We start from the raw sequence: 22,985 nt of genomic DNA on the forward strand, positions 1-22,985 counted from the left end.
CTTCACAAAATAAGCAATTATTTTGTGCCCTTGGGCAAATTCTCACCTATCAGCTGTAGGAATAAGAACAACCTGCCTTGCAGTTATTGTGTGACATTTACATTTTGGGGGGGAAACAAACCACGGTAAACAATTTTTGCAAAATTAAAAATTCTGTGTAACTGCTAAGTAGCAGCTGTAGTTTCATTCTGAGGTTTCGTTGTCGTGGATAGCACACAAAAAACTACCCCTTACAAAATCAGATATGTATGTTTTGGAATTGAAGCTAGGGCGTGGGAGGTTCGCAGTTGCAGTGTGTGTGTTTGTGTGTGTGTGACAGGGATGCTTGAGCTAGGTTTGCACCGACCCATCCTTCGCTGATTGTTTAGACCACATTCGCTCCTTGCATGGAGAAACTCTACCAGAAGTGAAGTTATCTGTGCTTTTGCAGAGTCCTTTCTCACAGCATCCAAATGCACAGGTGGCAGGGAAGGATGTCTGCCATTCACACTGGGGCTGGGAGATGGGGCTACAGCCTGTGTGTCAGCAGTAGGAGATGGGGCTGGCCCATGTGTCTCCATGAGCCCCTCTCCTCACCTGCTGCTTTGATTTGAAAAGCACCTCTGAGACTTTACATGCACTTGCATATCATTCATTAGCTTTCCACCAGATCAAAGTGTGTTATGATCCATTGCTGTTGTATTTTTATTTTATTATTTTATGATGATGATGATGTTTGCTAGCTTAATGTTATAGGGTGCTAGTTCTGCTAGGTCTAGGAGTATTTTTTTTAGCTGCACAATGTAACCCCCCTTGCCTAGTCCCCTCCCTATGTGACTGTGAATCTGCTCTGGAAGGTGTGGGGGACGACGACAGATATTGGGGTGCAGGTAAAAAGGGACCCCTGACCATTAGGTCCAGTTGTGACCGACTCTGGGGTTGCGACGCTCATCTTCCGTTATTGGCCAAGGGAGCCGGCGTACAGCTTCTGGGTCATGTGGCCAGCATGACAAAGCCGCTTCTGGCAAACCAGAGCAGCGCACGGAAACGCTGTTTACCTTCCCGCTTGGAGTGGTACCTATTTATCTACTTGCGCTTTGACGTGGTTTTGAACTGCTAGGTTGGCAGGAGCAGGGACCGAGCAACGGGAGCTCACCCCGTCGCGGGGATTCGAACCGCCGACCTTCTGATCGGCAAGCCCTAGACTCAGTGGTTTAACCCACAGCGTTACCTGCATCCCTGGGGTGCAGGTAGAGTGCAGGAAATGGTGAGGATGAGGAAAGTTCCATTGCGCAGCCAATACTTCTTGCAGTAGCGGAACTGTTGGATACCACCCACAGAAACTGCCTTTCCTCAGCAATGCACCTCATTGTATCTTTATGAGGCCCTGTGGCGGCCAGTGAAATGGCTAGCAAGCTCTTGACTGCAGCTGTGGGGAGATCAAGGGAAAAGGAGATCCCTGCCTTTACCAGTAGCAATTAACAGGCAGTGGTGAAGGCAGTGGGCTCTTCAAGAGGGAATGGCTAGCCAATCAGCAATCACATGGTTGCTTACTGCTGACTGAGGTTCTTCTGCCACTGTGCAAGTGTTTGTTGATTGACTAGTCTGGGCATTGATCAGCATCCTGAGTCCACATAGGTGGAATCTGGCCAATCAGAGCGGTGTTTGCATGGTGGTGATTGAAGCTTCCCTGCAGCACCACTGCCCAGCTGCGGTCAGTAGGGGTGGGAAATTCATTGCCTGAGACAGTAGCCGGTATTTCCCGCTAGTAAACTGCTTGATCAGCCACTGACAATTTTATTTATTGATCCATATAGACCGTTTGCTGCTATCCACAGACCTTGAAGTGGTTTACAGTAAATATAAGTTGCTGGTGGTACCTGTGGAAGAATTTTTAAAGGGGGGGGGGGCTAAAAATACTACAGCAGTGGTGCCCTCCCATCAGATGTCAAACAGATAAACAACTATTTAACTTTTAGAAGACATCTGTTCAGGGAAGTTTTTAATGGCTGATGTTTTATTGTGTTTTTAATATTGTGTTGGGAGCTGTCCAGAGTGGCTGGAACAACCCAGCCAGATGGGCGCCGTATAAATAAAATAATAATAATAATAATAATAATAATAATAATAATAATAATAATAATAATAAGGAAGGCTTTCTTTTTTAAACAACAACAACAACCCTCTCAAGCAAACTTTGCATAAAACTTGCCCTTGAGAACGACTGGATGCTTTTTTAAAATATTGTTTTATTAAATAAAGAATAAGAAAACACCTCTGTTTTGTAGAAGATAATTTCAAAATTTCTACCTAGAGTCACTTGTCTCTGCCAGTCTATTGTTCATGATAGCTAGAGCGCCCACTCCTCCCGAGAAGCCATTTTGCCTTGTGTTTATGCAGACGTTCCGAGGGTAGCCATTGGCCGTCTCGGACAACTGCTTTTGCAGGAGGGCCAGGGAGACTTTGTTGGAGGCGGTGAGATCCCTCATGGAGATCATCTCACCCGAAAGCCGCCTCCCCTCCGTGTCGCTGTCGTACTGTCCGTCCGTCTCCATAGAGATGTTGTGCCGGCGGAACCGGGACCCCGGTGTGATGGCGTTTCGGCGCCCAAGGCGAGCGGTCGGTTTATGGCAATCTGGGCAGCACCGACACCGGAACTTTCTGAGCATCCAATTTAAAACCTGCTTGATTACAATCGAGATGACGTTAAAAAGGGAGTAGATGCAGCAGACCCCCATCAATATAAACATGAAGTTTCCGAATCTGTATAATCCCTGATTTCGGTAAACGGCGTTTTGGCTGCTCACCAGGTCACCAAACCCGATGGTGCTGAAGGTGACGAAACAGTAGTACAAGGAGTCAATGTAATTCCACCCTTCCACGGCGGTGTACATGGCTGAGGCACAGCAAGCAATAGTAATGGCAAGGATTCCCAGGATCAGCATCACGTGATAGACTGATGGCTTCCACCCAATCAGGCTGTCGACGTCGGACATGGATGAGCCCCTTCGGCAGGTTGGAGGTAGAAGGCCGCTCCTCCTCAGCTGCCTCTCATGGCAAGCCTTCATCACCAAAGCGAGCAGGGAGATGATGCGCTCCAGGAAGAGGTTGAAGAAGAGGATTGTTGCAGCACACCCAAAGAGACCATAAACAATGAGGAAGGCTTTGCCAGCGACCGTTGCCGGTGTGGACATCCCGAAACCTGCAGCAGCAAAGAGAGAATTATAGATATATATAAATGTAATCTGGGTATGTTCCTTCATCTCCAATGTTCAACAAAACCGCTTGACCGATAGCGTTGAAATTTGAACACAAAGTCAAATGTGACTACCCGAGTGACCCTATACCATTTTCAAAAACAGATGTGTCAGATGTGTCACCTACACCAGGTAAAAAAACCCAAAACCCCATGTTTCAGAACTCACAAATCATACAAAAGTGCATGCTGGGAGCACAGGAGAGATTCCACAACAGCACCCTCTAGCGACGGCTACACTAGTACTGCACCTAGGAAAGCTTCACTCTCCACTGTATCTCGGCTCAGCTTTGCAGGATAGGTCATGGGTCAGAACAGGGTGGCCCCAATCACAGGGATGAGCCGGGGGGGAGGAGGGGGTGGGATAGGTCATGGGTTGGGACAGGGTGGGCCCAATCACAGGGATGAGCCGGGGTGGGGGGAGGAGGGGGCGGGATAGGTAATGGGTCGGAACAGGGTAGGGGGAGTCACAGGGATGCACCTGTGTAAACAGAACACGCGTGGAACAGGGGGACTCTGAAGATGAGGGGGGTCTGAAGGGGGACTCTGAGGCTCCATTTAACAGAATGAGCCACAGCAATGCGTGGCAGGGCCAGCTAGTGTTTATATAAATATTGTTTGGTGCCAGAGGCTGGAAATTTCCTCCCTTCTCCTCTGGTGGTAAGATTAGAAGAATTAACAAAATGACTGGCAACTGGTGGAGTGTTGTGTTGTTGTTTTTTAATGGTAACTCAAAATGTCCCGTGTGAGGCAGGCCAAAGGCAACAAACATGGAAACCACCAAAAGGAATTTGAAGCAGGAGCTGAAAGCAACGGAGGGAGACTAAATAGATGTTTACTAATCCAATGTGTTTTGGAACCTACTGGGAAAGCTAAAACCAATTTGGGGAAAAAATTGCCTCGTGGGAAGTTGGCTCAAGTTATAAGAAGATAAAAAAGCCTGTTGGATCAGGTCAGTGGCCTATCAAATCTAGAAGCCTGTTCTCACCCTGGTGAACCAGATGCTGGTGGGAAACCAGAAAGCACTCAGCCCACTTGCAATTCCCGGTAAGTAAAACTGGCTCAAAATACAGTATATACACAAAGAAAATACGGTACCTGATACCAAGCCTGAGACAAAAATATCACGAGTGGATAAAATAGTTGGCAACAATGCTGTGCCATATGTTCTCTAGATTTACGTTTTTCCTTGAAAGTAGCAGTGGCAGGTTGAATCCAACTGCAACCAAATAAAGAAAAGAAAAAGAAGAGGGCGGGGGTTTGTAATCTCTCATTTGCTGAGATTATTTGCAATGGTTTGCAACCTCTGCTTTCCTACTGTTGTTCTTTTGCTGGTTCATTATTCTGCCTTAAGGAAATCAGCCCTGAGTGCTCACTGGAAGGACAGATCGTGAAGCTGAGGCTCCAATACTTTGGCCACCTCATGAGAAGGGAAGAATCCTTGGAAAAGACCCTGATGTTGGGAAAGATTGAGGGCACTAGGAGAAGGGGACGACAGAGGACAAGATGGTTGGACAGTGTTCTCGAAGCTACAAACATGAGTCTGACCAAACTGCGGGAGGCAGTGGAAGACAGGAGTGCCTGGCGTGCTATGGTCCATGGGGTCACGAAGAGTCGGACACGACTAAACGACTAAACAACAACATTCTGCCTTAAGTGATGCCAGCCAATCAGGAATCACGTCCCAGTCGCGAGGATGTCATGATGATTAACAGGTAGTTGATTAGGTTTATGTACTGACATCATTAAAGGCAAAGCACATCCATCAGAGGGATAGCAATGCTTCTTGTGTAACTGGCAGTCCTAACCAATCAGGGATCACACCAGGAATCAAGCAGTCCATTTGACCAAGAGGCCCTTCTTTCAAATTCGCATGAAGCTGATCATGAAACTGCCACACCCATTTCTGCTCTGCACCAGTTAGTAGCCTAGTTCATTGGCGGGTTCCATCTACGGTAGCTTGCTCAAGAGACAGAACTTCCAAGCCCAAAAACTATGTGTGATGCAACCACATCTGAAGTAGTTCATAGAGCCTCAAGAGTTTTAAGCAGCAGAATGCAGAGACAGTCCAGAAGCTCTTGCTTCATCCAAGTCTCCACAGTGTTCTCAGCTATTCTCTATTTTGGGAGATGTCATTTACAGTGAAGAATAGTCCTTCATTCCCAAACTCTATGGTGCCAGTTAAAACTGCATGGAACAGACAACCCAGTTCTGCAGCATCTCTTTGAACTAAGGAATATGTGTATTTGACAACTCCGCACGAACTTTATTCAGTGACAATCCAAGGGCTTAATTTGAGGGCTTGTTTGCTAGCGTGTGGTTGTTGTGAGGAGGAGCGGGAAGTCTTTAATAACACACTGGTGATAGATGAATCAAAACGCAAAGCAAACCCCCCCATACAGAAGAGGGTATGATAACACACTACCAGGGATTCAGACAGCTGTAGAGGTTCAGAGCTCTCGCAGAGGGAAAAATTACACCCTTGTTTGACCTCCACACCAATCAAGTTCTTTTTTTGTGTGGTGTCTAAACAACTCAAGGACATTTCAGAAAATAGGACGTTGCCAATTATGTTCTCAGTTCCTTTAGTAGTAAATTGTAGAGCAAAAGCAGCCTAATACTCAAAGCTGGAACTCAAGGAATTGAAACAGAAAGCTGCCAACTACACAGGAGTAATAATTTGCTAGTCAACGACCATGTCTTACTCCTCATATCAGATACACCTGGGAATGTGATGACAGCAGCAACAGGGTTGTCCCATTATAAATTATTGCATCCTTCGATACCAGATGATAGGCATTTTGTTGTTGTTGTTGTTTAGTCGTTTAGTCGTGTCCGACTCTTCGTGACCCCATGGACCATAGCATTTAGTGACTGCTATATATTTCCACTAGGAGAAGGGGACGACAGAGGACGAGATGGTTGGACAGTGTTCTCAAAGCTACGAACATGAGTTTGACCAAACTGCGGGAGGCAGTGGAAGACAGGAGTGCCTGGCGTGCTCTGGTCCATGGGGTCACGAAGAGTCGGACACGACTAAACGACTAAACAACAACAACATATATTTCCAGACACCCTGGTCATATGTTAGTTTAGTGGCAAAGGAACATTTTCAATATGGTTTGATCCCATAATGGTCCTGTAATATATGAAGAGAAACACAGAGGTGAAAGGTATTTCATAGGCCACCTAGTCCAACCCTTCGCTGATGCAGGAAATCCACGGCTACAGGATCCCTCAAAGATTGGCATCTAGCTTCTGCTTTAAAATCTCTAATGAGGGAGAGCCCACCACCTTTTGAGGCAGCCTGCCCTGCCCTCAAGAAACTTGGACACCGAGCTATTGATGTTTAGTTGAAATCCCATTTTGTACTTTAAATTGATTGGGTTGGGTCCAAAGCAAGATTAACCAATATGGTGGCCTCTAGATGCTGCTCGACTACAATTCACCATCAGCCCCAGCAAACATGACCAATGGCCAGGGATGGCAGGAGCTGGTAGACACCATAGAACAGGCATAGGCAACTTTTGGCTCCCCTGATGTTTTGGACTACAATTCCCATCATCCCTGACCACTGGTCTTGTTAGCTAAGGATCATGGGAGTTGTAGGCCAAAACATCTGGAGGGCCAAAGGTTGTCTATGCCTGCCGTAGAACCTGGTAGGCACCATAGGATCATAGAATTGTAGAGTTGGAAGGGACACTGACGATCATCTCATCCAACCCCCTGCAATGCAGGACTATGCAGCTGTCCCATACAGGGATCAGAACTGCAACCTTGGCATTATTAGCACCACATTCTAACCAACTGCGCTATCCAGGCATGTTGGCTACCTTTTCACTAGAGCATCAGAAAACAAACTTGTTCTGTCATCCATGTGACAACCTTTCAAATATTTGAAGATGTCTATCATATTATCTCCTAATTCTCTCTTCTCCAGACCAAATATACCCAACTCTTGGTGTGGGTGTGACGACAGGGTTTCCCCCCACAACTTTATTGCCTGGCCCCAAATACACACAGTGCTGATATGGAGTGACCAACTACGGTAGTTAAGTAGTCATAGAAACCTATGAGAGAAACGAAGGACTCTCTTGGGATGTAATGCTGGGATTCTCCTCCACCTAGGCTCAGGTTATGTGTAAATAAACCATATATCATAAAGACACCACAGTCTCTACTGTGCCTTGTTGTCCAAAGGAAAAACAGGCCCTGGTAAGCACACTTAGTACCCCTGAGATCTCATATAGCTTGGAGATTGGAGCAGCATCTAACAATATATTTCTTTACTGTCCCAACGAATTTTCCACTGCTGGGAAGTTATTTTTAGCATCCTGAAAACATGTCCTCGCCCCCAGCAGTGTGAAGGTACCATCACAAGCCTCTGGGAGTAATGATCAACCTGACCCAATGTAGAATTAGGCACGACTCATTGATTTATTCTAGAAACAGCCAATTTGTTGTGGCAACACAAGCAATTCATAATCACGGACCTGTTGGCAATCCCAATGTTAAAAGAATAGCACAGTAGGTTAACAATAATTGGTACGCAGCCTCAAGGAATCAGAGAAATAATGAGAGAATTTGGAGGCATAGAGCGAACAATTGGAGCAAGAGGAGGAGCATGTTGTAATCATTTGCAAATAAGATAACGGGAAGCTGTAGCAACAGGGGACGGATTTGGAGTGAAGAATTTGTGGCTGGCCAAGCACTCTCCCTCATCCGAACTCTCAATTTCATCCACCTCAAGCAGCTTTTCATTGGTTGTATACCGTAGTTAATCACAGGGGTGGTGTCATGGACTGGCTGGACACGGAGGAATGGTGGGAGGCATCAGCTGGGGAACCCCCAAGGGACGACGGCTCAGATCCTGGGGATTGGTGGTGGGACAGTGATGAGTGGTCAGAGGGAGGAAAGGGGGGAGTAAATGTTGGTAGCTAAAGAGGTAACAGGGTTTAGTGAGCAGGGAATCTGTGGCAGATAGAAGGTCATGTTACGGAAAAAATCCAGGTGCAAGGCTGCTCAGCCACCTAGCTTGCCGGGCAGAGCCCGTGGGTCCCTACAGAACAAAGAAGGAGTCCAGCCACCAACCAGAGCAAATAGCGTAGTAGACCAAAGTTTATTGAGCAACAGGTTCAAAGAGGAATTGAAAACCCCGAGGATGGGGTGCAGGGGCATAAGAAGGGGGGGCGATGGGAGCACAGCACCCCCCCACAGCGCGATCCCAGTGGGGTGCCATCGCAGCTGCCCCCCGCCCGTGCTGGGCACCCCACCCCCTGTGGGTGGTCCATGCCCCCAGAATGCACGCCACGCCCCCAGAACCTGCGGGCGGCGCACCACACCCCTATAACATGTGACACTCCCCTGCGGGACGCGCGCCAGTCCCACCCCGCCCCACCTGCTCTTCGCCCCCAGTGCCAGAGCATGAAACTTCCCACCACATCCCAGGATACAGTTCGCACAGCATCATTGATACATCATCTTTACATCACTGACATGCCACCAAAGGGGAGGGGCAGACAGGGGCCACACTAGTTCAACCTTGGCAAACATGTCCAGACAAGTCCTTGGTTCAAGATTAGCATAAGCAGACATGTCAGGGCAAGACCCAGGTACAGTGGTACCTCTGGTTAAGAACTTAATTTGTTCCGGAGGTCTGTTCTTAACCTGAAACTGTTCTTAACCTGAGACACCACTTTAGCTAATGGGGCCTCCCGCTGTCGCCGCGCCGCCAGAGCACGATTTCTGTTCTCATCCTGAAGCAAAGCTCTTAACCCGAGGTACTATTTCTGGGTTAGCGGAGTCTGTAACCTGAAGCGTTTGTAACCCGAAGTGTCACTGTATAAGATTAGCATAGGCAAACACCTCTGAAGTCCCACCACCCAAAGTACAATAGAACTTCCTTTGCATGTCTGGACCCCTTGGCAAGTCTGGTGATGGGATTTGGCTTTCCTTGGCCAGCAATCAGCTCAGCAATTGTCACCTCTGGGCACTTCCTGGAGTCCCTTTTTCAAGGGCAAAGTAGCGTTGGAATGGAGGAAACTGGCAAAGGAGTTGATTTTATATGATTTTTAAAGCTAGGTAACTTCCCTGAGCTGTCAAGTAAAAAGGATACATTTATGCATAATATTTGTAACATTTAACAACTTTAAAGATGTGCCCCACCCCCGTAATTTCCATAACAGTCGGAAGCAGAAGCAGAAGTGGAAGCTGGAGAGGGGGGAGCCCAAGAGGCAGATATGAGCCAGGCTGATGAAGAAGCCAGGGTGTCTCTCCATCCTGCTACAACCAGCCTTACCTTCCAAGTCCCGGACTGCAGAATCCGGGACTGGCAGCCGTGTGACACCGGAAGTTGCACCGACGTAACTTCCGGTGTTGCTTTGCCCTTCTATGGGCACCAAAAATGGCCGCCGCCAGCTTCGAAAGTCACTTGTACGCATGTCAGGAAGTGCGTCGACGAAACTTCCGGTGTCCCTCCGCCCATCTATGGGCACAAAAAATGGCCTCGCCGACACCGGAAGTCGCATCTATGCACTTCTGGACATGCGTAGATGCGACTTTTGAAGCCGGCGGCGGCCCTTTTTGGTGCCCATAGAAGGGCAAATCGGAAAGAAAAAAAATGGCCGCCGGAAGGAGAAAACAACGGAGAAAAAGGGAGACGAAGTGATACGGGGGACCACCGGGAAAAGGTAAGTAAAAATGGGGGTTTCCCGGGGAAAACGGGGTACTTGGCAGCTATGCAACCAGCTCCTCTTCCCTCTGGTCTCCCAGGACTAGGAGAAGTATGAAGCGGGAGGAGCAAAGACAGGTGCGCTGGCATATTTTCATATTGCTGGGGAAAGACCCAGAGGAGGTTTAGGCAGCTGTGGGAAGGCGGAGACCTTCAGCCTCCGCAATTGCCTCATAGGGGCAAGACAGATTGAGAAGAGTTGTGTTCCTTAGGGCCTGGCTCCCCTGAACTGACCTGGTTTCTGCTAATAAAGAATTAACTTCACATACTCCATGAGATTTATTGCTGGCTGACTCTCTAACATGTGGAGAATCTCAGGTCTGGGAATCAAATGTGACCCTCTGGACCTCTCTGCCCAGCCATTAGGACTCTCTCCAGACCACACCCTCTCTTCATAAGCCCCTGTTCTTACTGTTTTGCGCCTGATCTCACTCATCTTTTAGATAAAAGATAAAAGATAAACTAAAAAGTCCCAGACTCTGCAACTGTTCCTCATAGGCGAATTACTCCATCCCTGGGATCATCACATGCTAGGCAACTAAAAATGTTACCCATCTCCCCAAACAATTTTGTTGATAAAATGCTGAGGTTTTGTTTGGGTGCGGGACACATAATTCTTTCTTTCTTTCTTTCTTTCTTCAGTTGACAGAGCTGATGTTGGGGCTTGTATGCTGAGCTCCAGGGATTTTCCAAAGAAGTGTGTCCTTGCTGAAGCTTCCTAACTGAATCATTATCTTCCCTTCTTGGCAGGGGGACTGAAGAGAAACAGAAAATGGGCAAAACTGGGGTATGATTTTGCCCGGTCAGCTGTCGGCTGGGAAGATCTCTGCTCCATAAAACTGGCAGCAGAATTACAGGTAGATACTGCAGCTGAAAGCTAAAGCTGTAGTAAGGTAAAGGTAAAGGGACCCCTGACCATTAGGTCCAGTCGTGACCGACTCTGGGGTTGCAGCGCTCATATCGCGTTATTGGCCGAGGGAGCCGGCATACAGCTTCCAGGTCATGTGGCCAGCATGACTAATCCGCATCTGGCGAACCAGAGCAGCACCCGGAAATGCTGTTTACCTTCCCGCTGTAGCGGTCCCTATTTATCTACTTGCACTTTGACGTGCTTTCGAACTGCTAGGTTGGCAGGAGCACGGACCGAGCAATGGGAGCTCACCCCGTTGCGGGGATTCGAACCGATGATCTTCTGATCGGCAAGCCCTAGGCTCAGTGGTTTAACCCACAGTGCCACCCGTGTCCCAAAAGCCGTAGTAGCCACCTCCTTAAGATTATGCAGAAATGTATAGCATGCAAATCAATGTGGATTGTGCGAGTGATCAATAACCCCCTTCAGTGCAACAACTCACTAGCAAAGTTTATGGGTCTGGTTGTTTAAAGCAAGAGGGCAACTAGGAATCTGAATTTTTGTTAAAAGGTTCGCATAAATGGCATTTATGGACAAAATATCTCTGAGATCAGGCAGAGGAAGCATGCAACCACACCACGCGGGTAGGATCTTTTAGAAAGAAATATTGGTCTGACGTTGTGTAAACTCCTCCAATTATTAAATTACAACTGCCCCCAGTTAACAGATGGATCGCAACAGTAAATATGCTGTTTGCCTTCGATTTCCATCTGCAGGACTTCACCCAGTGTCTAGTTCCCGATTTATCGAGAAACAAGTGTTCTCTTTTCAATGCTCTTTCTACAATAACAGCGGAGTAAACATAATATCTCCATAACAACCAAACATACCAACATTGCCTCTTTGGAGATTAGACCAGCACTACTAGAATGGCCTGCCTTATAACAACTCTGAGAGAGCATAGCCACTTCTCCCTTCATTTCCTTTCGTTCTGATTGGTTTTTCTCACTTTTCCAAACAACGTTACCGACTCTCGGGGGATGCGAGGGAAGGTTTGCAGTACTGCAAGATCAAAGCAGAGGGGAATCGCACTCGGAAAGCAGAAATGGCAGTAAATGAAAACCCATGAAAACCCAAGAGAAAAAACAAAAACAAAACAGGGGCCAAGCTACAGTTAACACATAAATAAATGCAGCAGACCTGGCCCTTCTGTGACTAATTAAACTGAACAGCTTGGATTTAGAGAGGATCAGACAAATAAAGGATGGCTTTCAAGAGCTATTAGACATGAGAGCTGAATGGTGCCTCCATGAGCAGAGGCAGTATACCCCTGAATATTACTTCTTGGGGTGGTCAACAGTTGGAGAGGCCTATTAAAGAACCTTTTAATGGAGGAGAAATTAAAAAATCTTTTAATGAGGGTGAAAGAGGAGAGCGCAAAATATGGTCTGAAGCTCAACATCAAAAAAACTAAGATCATGGCCACTGGTCCCACCACCTCCTGGCAAATAGAAGGGGAAGAAATGGAGGCAGTGAGAGATTTTACTTTCTCGGGTTCCATGATCACTGCAGATGGTGACAGCAGTCACGAAATTAAAAGACACCAACTTCTTGGGAGAAAAGCAATGACAAACCTAGACAGCATCTTAAAAAGCAGAGACATCACCTTGCCGACGTTAAAGTTAAAGCTTTGGTTTTCCCAGTAGTGATGTATGGAAGTGAGAGCTGGACCATCAAGAAGGCTGATTGCCGAAGAATTGATGCTTTTGAATTATGGTGCTGGAGGAGACTCTTGAGAGTCCCATGGACTGCAAGAAGATCAAACTTCTCCATTCTTAAGGAAATCAGCCCTGAGTGCTCACTGGAAGGACAGATCGTGAAGCTGAGGCTCCAATACTTTGGCCACCTCATGAGAAGAGAAGACTGTGAAACAGTGTGCTGGGTTCGATGGGTGCTTGAGCTACTTGGTAAATCACCGATAGTGCATTGGAAACTGATACATTTCAGGAATAATGCCTCCTTGGTGACTTCACTATCTCAGCATCACCTGAGCATCTACATGGCTTAGAACTTCAGTATCTAAAGGAACTTCCCATGCCTCATGTTGCTCACCAACTGAAGGTCTTCCACAAATGCTCATTCCATCTGAAGTGTGAGAAACAAGAGAGAGGGCCTTCTTGGTTCTTCCTAAAGAACCTTCCTAGAAAGATCAGCATAGTGCCTGAAGTGACATATTTTGGGCAGCAAGGAAATATCTTTTTGTTCACCCAGGCCTTTTAACAGATTGCAATGTTAAGTTTTATTTTTAGGCTAGTACTATTAACTTAGTTCTATTCTGATAGCATTTGAGTCCTTTATTTTTCACCCCATGTGATAATTGTAGCTCTTTTTGATGTATTTGTATTTTGGGTGCTGATATATTTCCTGTTTTATTATATCATTTGTGTTGTAACATTGTGATTAAGTTGATGTACATCACCTAGAACAGGCATGGCCAAGCTTGGCCCTCCAGCTGTTTTGGGACTACAATTCCAATCATCCCTGACCACTGGTCCTGGCTCACTCACTTATAAAACAAAGAGCTTCAATCCCTAACAATGTTTGAAGCTCATGTGCCCCACAGACAGCCGTTGGGACTTGGAGCGCAGAGACTTTGGACGGGATAAACCAGGACTGTGAGAGAGATTACATGCTTGCATATACACAACCATACCCCCCCCCCAAAAGTGCGCGGCTTCCCCTTGCCTCTGCTGCACTATGAAAGGATCTCTCTCTTTCCTCCTGGTTTCTTCTCCGTTAGAGGGGAAGGAGAGGAGGCAGGTGTGTGCTGGCGAAAGGGAAAGGGAGGGTAGGTGGGTGGGTGTGGATAGAGAGAACGCGCGAGCCGCGAGTGATGCGGCTCCTGGGCTGAAGGATCGTTTAGCCGTTACTGAGGGGCGAAAGCAGGAGAGCAGGCAGGCGGGCGCACCCACGGGGGAAGGGGGAGTTAGTCCCTGGAAGTGTGTGTGGATTTGGGGGGGGGGGTTGGAAGGGCTGCTGCAACTGGGACCAGCGAGGGCAGAGAGAGAGAAAAGAGGAGTAGAAAAAAGAGGGTGGTAAATGGGGAGGGAGAGAGGAAGCTGAGGAGGCAGCTGGCTGGGGCGGGGAAGGGACTGAGTGAGGGGCTGAGGTGGTGGCGGTGGGTGAGTCACCGGGGGGGGGGGAACCCCGCTAATTAATTCTAGCACCCGTTAATTTAACGGGCTTCATGATACTACCACACGTCTTATATTTATTTTTTCCTCAAAAAAACACACTATGGCTTATTTTCAAGGGATGTCTTATTTTTTTCCTCCTCCTCCTGCCGCAGCTGGCATTGCTGCTGCGCCTATCACTATGTCTTATTTTCGGGGTATGGCTTATATTCCTGGATTGCTTAAAAATCCTGCCATGGCTTATTTTATGGGTATGTCTTAAAATATGAGAAACAGGGTAGTCTATTTTATAAAACACTATTGGACCTAATAATGAGCAAAGGGCAGAATCTTAGAGAGCTGTGAGAAGCGGACTTAGGCCAACAAATCAATGAGCACAAATTGAGCTCTATGTGGTCTAAACACCCGTTGCATACCGTCTTGGCTAAACTGCAGGAAGCCTCTTTAAAGGTCATTGATAAGATGACACTGGACATTGTCTAGATTGAAGTATACATTGTGGATGTGAGCTAAATGCGTAATGTAAATTATTTTTGAGGGTTTTTTAATGTCATGTGGATGGCTGTATACAAGAGTCAACATATGTATACTTATTTGTCTTGGAAGACAACATTTTGTGTTTGGTAATTGTTTTTTAATTTTTCAATAAAACAGTTTGCAAAAAGAAGAAGAAGAAGAAGAATCAGATAAATATATACCCACAGTTTAGAGTCAGGGCATTGGTTGCTAAACCAATATTAAGTGGCTTCCTATTGGCATCTTTAAAATAAAGGATGGTGATGTCCTATCTCCCACACATTCTGGGTCTCCCACCTCATCAGTAGATCTGGGCACATCTGTCAAGAGGGCTCTGCTCTGTAGTTTCATCTTGTCCTCCCACTCCTGGTCTGAATCAGTGTACGGAGAGGGGAGCATGACAGGTGAGGTCAGAGAACAAGAATAAAAGCCATTCTGTATCTCCATTACCCATTAATTTTCTCCAGAGCTGGAAATGGGTGACACAGGTGTGAGACTTAAAAATGCTATGCCACATATATCTTTTTTTCTTATAACCCTTTGACTACTGAATGGATCTTGCAAATGCATCCTTGCAAATCTGAGCGCTAAATCTATTCTTCAGGGTGAAAATTACAATTCTTAGTAATATGAGGAGCTACCTGTGGATTTAATTTCAGGCATGGAATGGAGAAGCAGACAGGCAGTGGAAAATTTATATTGTGCCAATGTGCACCTTATTAGCATATCATGTTTGAATTTCATATTATACTGCTATTAGCATTCTAGATCCCCGTCCTATTTTGTGACTACTGGAGAAGATAACTGCTTGGTTAATAATCTCAAGGGTTTCAGGTCTTTCAGAGCCAAATGAAAACTACGGTAATTAAGGAAGGTGAGGCCAAATCTAACATTCATCTAGAAGCAGAAACTGAAGTTGCAAATGATCCCGAGTTTTCTTGTGAATGAGACAGCTTTTGCTGATTAATCCAGAGCCTTTTCCACTGCATGCAAAGAGAGGCTGCAGAAGATTGTGCAAATGATGGGCCCAACTGTTAGGAAAGCAGTTTCTGCACATGATGTAGAGGGAAATGAGGAATAGATGGAGCTCCTCGGCCTGGGAAGGTAGCCCATCTAGGAGAAGGAAAACACTGATCCCAAACCACTGCTTCCTTGAATCTATTCTCATTCGGGAAAAGGTTTCAGAAGTAAATCCTGAGGAAAAATCCATTCCTGTTGACTTGTGGGACATCTTCAGGAGAAGAAGAGGCTAAGGAGTAAACCCTACACAAAACTGGAGTGGAGTCCCTAAGGTGTCTTTCATGCCTCCTTCCAGCAAGGAACAGAGTACAAGATTTCTTGATTTTTTAAAAATGCTTTGTGCATCCACATCTAATCTTGCCCCTTTCTAAAAATCACTGTATTTATTGGTGTGTGCTTGCAGATTCTACCACCACCACCATCAGCAGCTGGTGTTGACCTCACAAACACCAGTTAGGAATGCTACAGTGAGGCCAGTAAAATACTGGTTGGTTGGAAACTTTCAGTTAATGCTCTTTGGTAGCAGGTTATTCTGTTTGTTGGTGGGTGTCTTGCGTGAATCTTTATTGGATAAGGCCTAGCTCTCTCTGTTGTGGCTCATTGTAGGCCAAACTTGACCTAACCTGATGGCTGGAGATTTGTTTGCATGCCAGAATAGGTCCTGAGGAGGCTTTAAAATGCTTGACAAAATTCTGCTAAGTAAAATGGATGCTTGCGGTTTAGTGTGAGAACCCTCAGGGAGGACTCTGCGGGTGACGCTAAGGACAGGAGAGCCGCCTCGCACGAGGAGACAGAGACACGCTGTGAGATTTATAGAGGCTTTCATGAGGGAGTGAGGAAATAAGAAGAAAGATTCATAGGAGCGTTTGCAGCGGACACAAGCAGAACGCGAAGATTTATGGGCACATTTTCAAAGAGGGCAACGAATACGAAGTGTACAACACTTCAATTCTGAGCTGTCCCCATTGATAAGAAATGGGTGAGGGAGCAAATAGGTTTTAGGTATGCCCTAAATCAGAGTTTATTCTAATCTGCAACTGGGCATGGGAGCTTGATAAGGAATGAGGTTGTTTCTTAAAAAGAAAGAGGGGAGGGGAGAGGAGGGGAGAGGGAAATAAATAGGAATCCTCAAGACAAAATGCTTTTTGAGCACTTATAGTATACCATAACCTTCAACAAATAGGGATAATAATAATAATAATAATAATAATAATAATAATAATAATAATATCCCACATTTCTGACTGGGATGCCCCACCCACTCTGAGCAGCTTCCAACATATATAAAACACAATTAAACATTATATATGAAACAAAACTTCCCTATACAGGGCCGCCTTCAGGTGTCTTCTAAAGGCTGTATGCCCTTGGCTCAGGGGTTGCATAACTCCATACCTTCCAACATTTCTCTGATGAAAATAAGGAAATCCTAAGAAAAAGCAAAACATTCCAGGATCAAATTTGAAACTGGAATGGCTTCTGAAAAGAGGGTTCACTTGGGGGGGGGTCTGTCATACCGATTTGCTTGCTCAAATCTTGTGCGGAGGTTAGACTGGGTCCAGTCTTTATTTAAACAATTTCTATATCTCTTAATCTTGCAGCATTATAGAAGAAATACAATACAGAAAAGGTAAAATTGGTTTAAAAGTAAAAACAAACAAACCAGACTTCAATTAAAATGCCTGCTAGAAGGCGGGGTGGGGGGTGGGCAGACGTTGCAGGTTCAGCAGGGAGGGGACCTGTCTGGGGTGGGGTTTTTCCTAAAATTGGACTCATGCAATACTGAACACATCATGGCTCCTGGTAGTTTACAAGCCATGCATCTAAGTCAAAGGGAACCACTAACAGTGACTCAGCCTACAATCCCCGTGATCAGGCAAGGCTATAAGGGATTAGGTGTTCTATGAAATATCTTGGACCCAAGTTGTTGTAAAGTCATGCAAGACTCTTGAACCTGGCACACTAGTGAATGGGCAGCCCGCACAGGCTTTTGAAGACTTGAGTTACGTGCTGGTGGTAGTCTGTCTCCATCAACAGTCTGACACCAGTATTTTGCACCAGCTGGGGCTTGCTAACCAGGCTCAAGGTTAGCCCAACATAAAGTGCATTGCAATAATCAAATCTTATGGTCACAAATCCTATGGCCAGACTATTTGATATTCATTCTGATTTGTTTACTGGGGAGTTACACAACAATGAGCCTTCATCTTGCATTCATCCTGATCTGCTTGCAGGGTGTTTACGCACCTTCTCATTAATCATTAGTTTGTTTCATACTTTTCAGTACATTTCCCAAAAACTGCAAAAAACAAAGAAACAGGTTTGTTTGTTTTTTTTAAAAAAGTGGGTTTGTTGTGACAGAGAGCATTGATTCACTTTAATTGTGCAAAGCTAACTTTCCTGGCACGTGAATCCCTTCCAGAAAACAGTGATGGTCTGGAGGCGCCCATAGAAGGTGATAATGAATAGCATTTTCCTCATTGTTCTTCATTGTCATCCTTCCTTCTCTGCTGTCTTCCTCTTTCTATCTGTTCATCTTCATTTTCCCTCCTCTCATCCCTGTTCATTTCATTATTAGCAGGGGGTGGGGGTGGGGGGACCAAATGGGAATGGTTGTTGAAATATTTGGAGTTGGGACAGACTGACAAACTGGCTGAAGTTTGCAGAAGAAATGACTGTTTACAGAACGCTAATTTCGCAGAGAGAAGGACATGTTTGGTGAATGACTGGAATGTAAATGATAGAAATGCAAGACCTGAGAAACGCTATGAATTATTGTGTTTTCACTTTGTATCTTGCATTTTTAAAAATAATACTATTGCATGCCACTCCTGATCTCCACAGCAGTGTGAGATTCCAGGGAGTTCCAGGTACTTACTCAGGGTTTGTTTCCTTTGGAAATGAGGCACAGCAGAGACTGGGCTGCCTTTATGATATATGGTGGGGCTCCCAACACTCCCAAAGGGTCTTGCCTCTCTCATAGTCACAGTCCTGGGTCCAAGCAGACATCCTGGCTGCAGCTTGCCTTGTTTCTCCCACTCACATAACTCCTAACTTTGCACTAGGCGGATGCCAAGTTATGTCACAGCTTACCCACTGAAAAACCTTTCCAGGGCCGTCTCTAGGCCCGGGCTGGGTGGCGTAAGGCGCCGGGGCGCCTGGCCACCAGGGGCGTGGAAGGGGTGCCGAACAGCTGGTGTCTGGGAGCAGCTGCTGCCGGCGCCCCCCATCCCCACGGCGGCAGTAGCGGGCGGCCATTGAGCTTCCTCCATGAAGCAGCATCAGCGAGACTCCACACGTCTGCTGCCACTCTAGGCAGGAGTCTAGCTGATTCTGCTTCATGGAGGAAGCTCAATGGCCGCGTGTCACGGAGCGGCCACTGAAGGGAGGCGCCAAGGAGGGGTCGGTCCAGGGCGGGAGGCCGAGGAGCTCCCTCTGCGGGAGGTGGGCTCTGCGCCCAGGCCAGTTACCTGCAAGGCGGTGCGTGCCGTCCAGGCTCTGCCATCATCCATCTCCGCCCCTCAGCCTTGTGCTACTGCCGCCATGGGGGGGTCACCGGAGGATTCTTGCACCACGGCGCTGGATACCCTTAAGACGTTACTGAACCTTTCCCCCTAGAGCACACCAGGGCAAACTCCAAATCCTGAAACTCTGCTCCTGGCCTTTGTTCTTCGACCCAACTCTGAACTCGGGGAGAGGCTTCACCCATTTGTCAGCTGGTGTGGAACCTCTGTTTTGTTGATCACCCACCTCTCTGACCCCTTTTGTTTGCTTAACGACTCGGCCATTAGCAGGCCGGCCTGGACACAGGGAAGCTGAGCCCCTGCTATTAGGAAGCTGACTTGCTGACAAAGATCCTGCCCCAACACACTTGGGGTAGATTACGTATGCGATTTCAAGCATTTTTGTAAAAATAATATTCATAATCGCCATGCTCTTCTTTGTCATGAATTATCCCAGGGCAGTTCACACCAAAACTATGAAACAGAAGCAGATGGTGTGGTAGCACCTGGGTGGCACTTCCCTGACCTCCTGGCAGTGTGTCCCTAACTTCCTGACCTCCTGGCATGTGGCTGCTTACTGGGAAGGGGAAAAGGTGGCACAGGGCAAAATTATTTATTGATTTATTAAGTGTCTATACTGCCTGTCCTCCAAGGATCACAAAAATACAGACCATCGTAACAAATAAAAACACCCTCCCTACAGTTTAGAAAGCCATAGATTGCTTAACCAGCCCAGTGCATCAGCCAGAGCAGTTCATGCGCCGTTCTCCCTGCTGGCTGCCTCCCTCCTCCATCTCCTCCTCCTGCTAAGCAGCAGTAACTCACCTGTCAGCAGGTGAGGAGGGTGCCTCCACCCTGCCATGCCATCTGCTACTGCTATAAAACGCGGTACAATAGATTATATTGATGTTGCTTTGCATCATGTCATGTTTGTTTGTCCCTGGCTGGAAAACCATTAGCTCCGAATGTTTGTATTAATTAATACAAACGGCGCTTTTTAAAAGGACCTGGCAGGTGTATTCCAGCCTGTCTCCACGGAGGGAAAAAGATGAAACTTGTGGGATGGAACACTGGGGCAGACAAGTCACAACAGTTCCTAGAGTGTCCACTAACAGGAACTCACCTGGAGGTACACCTGACTACAGGTCAGTTCCTGTTCCCTCAGACATGCAAATGAGTTGGATTAGATAAGCCCCTAGCCTGCAATCACTCTCTCTCTTAGCTACTTCCTCCTTCGATGGGAACACATCTCAAGAGAATCTCTAGTTAGCATGGTTCTCACTCTAGGCCTGCAGCCAAGAGTGAGACCAAATGGAGTCTTACTTTACTAAGTAGTCTCTAGATGTATATATACTTGTAACTTTTCTAAGCAAGCCTGCCTTTCTGAGATTATGCTGTAACTCAGGATGAAACTGTAAGTAAACTCTATCTTATTTTATAAACACTGTGTTGTGTATTTCTTTTAAGAGGGACAAAGGGGACCTTTGCCAGGAAGTGTAATATTGAACTATAAAGTGTAATATTGTTATAGAGATTCTAGCGAATCTAACGCACATGCTTTGCTGCGCACAAAAGGGGAATGTCACTCTGCTAATATTGGAAGCTTGCTAACACAAGCTTGGATAGGATCTATCTAATAATATATCCTAATCCACATCCCTAACATTCCCATAAAGGGTTATTACGGCCCAGGACTGCGTATTTTTGTGTATTTTTGAAGGATTGCTTTGGATTGTGATTTTGAACTGAGTAGGATTTTTTCAGTTAGAACTTCCTGGTGAGCACATGGTCTATTGTTCTCCAGTGTGCCTAGGGGATTAGCTACCCCTCCCCTCCCTCAGAGTTTACAGCACTGAGAACTCAGAGGCAGTGAAGATTATTTTGCATTTTGAGATATTTTTTAGAGATTTTGATTTTGGAATTTTTGGCAAATTTTAGAATTTTGAGAAATTTTTAGAATTTTGAGATTCCAAGATGGCTTTTGCAGATTTTGATAGTGGAGTTAACCTAGGATTAATGGCTTTAGATGACCACAATTACGTATTTTGGAAACAACGCCTGATAGCATTTTTAGATGCAAGGAATGTTTTGGATGCCATTGAAAATCCTATGCCTACTGGCGAAACAGAAGAGGATTTAGCAAAGATAGCAACTTGGAAACGCATGAACAGCGAGGCGAGACACATAATTTTGAGTGGACTTCGCAATAAGCATCTAACGTCAATTAATAGCAGAGATGATGCAGCGCAAATCTTAAAGGATATTGAGCGCAAGTATGGAGCATCTACAAAGAATGAATCCCGCCCCTTTCCACCAAAAGGCGAAAAGAAGGGGGGTCATGGGCGTGCAATGATATTGCAAGAAAGAAATGTAGCTTTCCAGAGCTGTGAAGGAAAGCGCAATAAGTGGCTTCTGGACAGTGCAGCAAGCAGCCACTTCTGTTATAAAAGGGAATATTTCAATGAAATAGACAATAATAAACAGTCTGAGATTGAAATTGCTGATGGAAATGTTATAAAGTCAATAGGTGCAGGATCTTTGAACTTGAATTTCAAAGTGAACAATGAGTCTTTTGATACTACAGTGAGTAATGTTAAGTATGCACCAAAGCTGAACTGTAATCTAATAAGTGTGTCTAGCTTGGACAAGAAAGGTTTTGAAATTATATTTAAAAATGGACAATGCAATGTGATAAAAGATGGTGAAGTGTTTATTCAAGCCAAACTAATCAATGATGTGTATGAGATTGATATTTCAGAGAATGAGTCTGCAAGGGTTGCACAACCCAGCAGAAAGGATCAACCAGATCTGGAACTCTGGCACAAAAGGCTTGGACACAGGGACACCAACGTTATCCTGAAAATGCAGAAGGAAAATCTGGTAAAAGGTCTACAGGTAAAGAATTGCAGTACACCAATGCCAAACTGTACAACTTGCATAACTGAAAAGGCAGTCAAGCCTTCCTTCCCACGTTGTACAGAGAAGAGAAGCACAAAAGTCATGGACACTGTTCATACTGACCTATGTGGTCCGCTGAATGTACCTTCCCTAGGAAACAATAAGTACATTCTGATATTTATAGATGACTTCTCAAGATATTGTGTTGGATATTTTCTAGAAGAAAAGAGTCAGACACCGGAATTGTTCAAACTGTACTTAAACATGGTGAAGAACAAATTCCAGAGAGCTCCTTCCACCTTAATTTCGGATAATGGTGGAGAGTTTTGCTCACGGCAGATGAAGGCCATCATGGCACAAGAAGGCATAGCACATGTAACTACAGTTGCTTACACGCCTCAACAGAACTCCATTGCTGAGAGAAAGTTTAGGTCTATTATGGAGATGACAAGGTGCATGTTAAAAGAGGCCAACTTGTCACAGAAGCTATGGGGTGAAGCGGCGAATACGGCGATTTATTTGCAAAACAGATTGCCTACAAAGGGTGCAGAACGCACACCATTTGAACTTTGGCACGGGAGAGTCCCAAGTCTGCAGCACATACGTGTGTTTGGAAGTGTCTGTTATTACCACGTGCCCAAAGAGCGCAGACACAAGCTTGACTCCAGAGCAAAAGCAGGTATCCTGGTTGGATATGCTCCTGGAGGAAAGGGATATAGAGTTCTAGATCCAAAGAGTGGCAGAGCAGACCCATACCATGTGGTTCATTTTGATGAACTAGGAAAGTTTGATACAAAGAACACTGTTATTGACTGTTCTAGAGAGTCACCAGATGAAGAGTTTATAAGTTTTCCTTTAGCACAAGGAACTAATATACCTTCTAGTGTCACAACACCCCCTACAGGCGACACCCCAGAAGACGCAGAGGTCCAGACCCCTGGCGGCACCAGAGACGAAGAGGAGGAGCTGTACGTGGACATGCCAGCGTTGGAGGAGGATGAGGATGCTGATGCGGTTGCACAACCAGAGGTCAGATGCT

At 46.0% G+C, this 22,985-nt stretch overlaps 1 protein-coding gene across 1 annotated transcript in view; it reads right to left on the bottom strand.

The window, feature by feature from the left end:
• Positions 1 to 2,285: 2,285 nt before the first annotated feature.
• Positions 2,286 to 22,985, bottom strand: part of KCNK12 (potassium two pore domain channel subfamily K member 12) — a 42,684-nt gene continuing 21,984 nt past the window's right edge. Inside the window, exon 3 of the mRNA XM_035110671.2 lies at positions 2,286 to 3,181. Within this exon, the coding sequence (XP_034966562.1) occupies positions 2,286 to 3,181 (896 nt within the window). The remainder of the gene's footprint in view (positions 3,182 to 22,985) is intronic.

The sequence above is a fragment of the Zootoca vivipara genome, chromosome 3 (genome assembly GCF_963506605.1).
Source record: "Zootoca vivipara chromosome 3, rZooViv1.1, whole genome shotgun sequence".
In the NCBI taxonomy this organism is placed as follows: domain Eukaryota; kingdom Metazoa; phylum Chordata; class Lepidosauria; order Squamata; family Lacertidae; genus Zootoca; species Zootoca vivipara.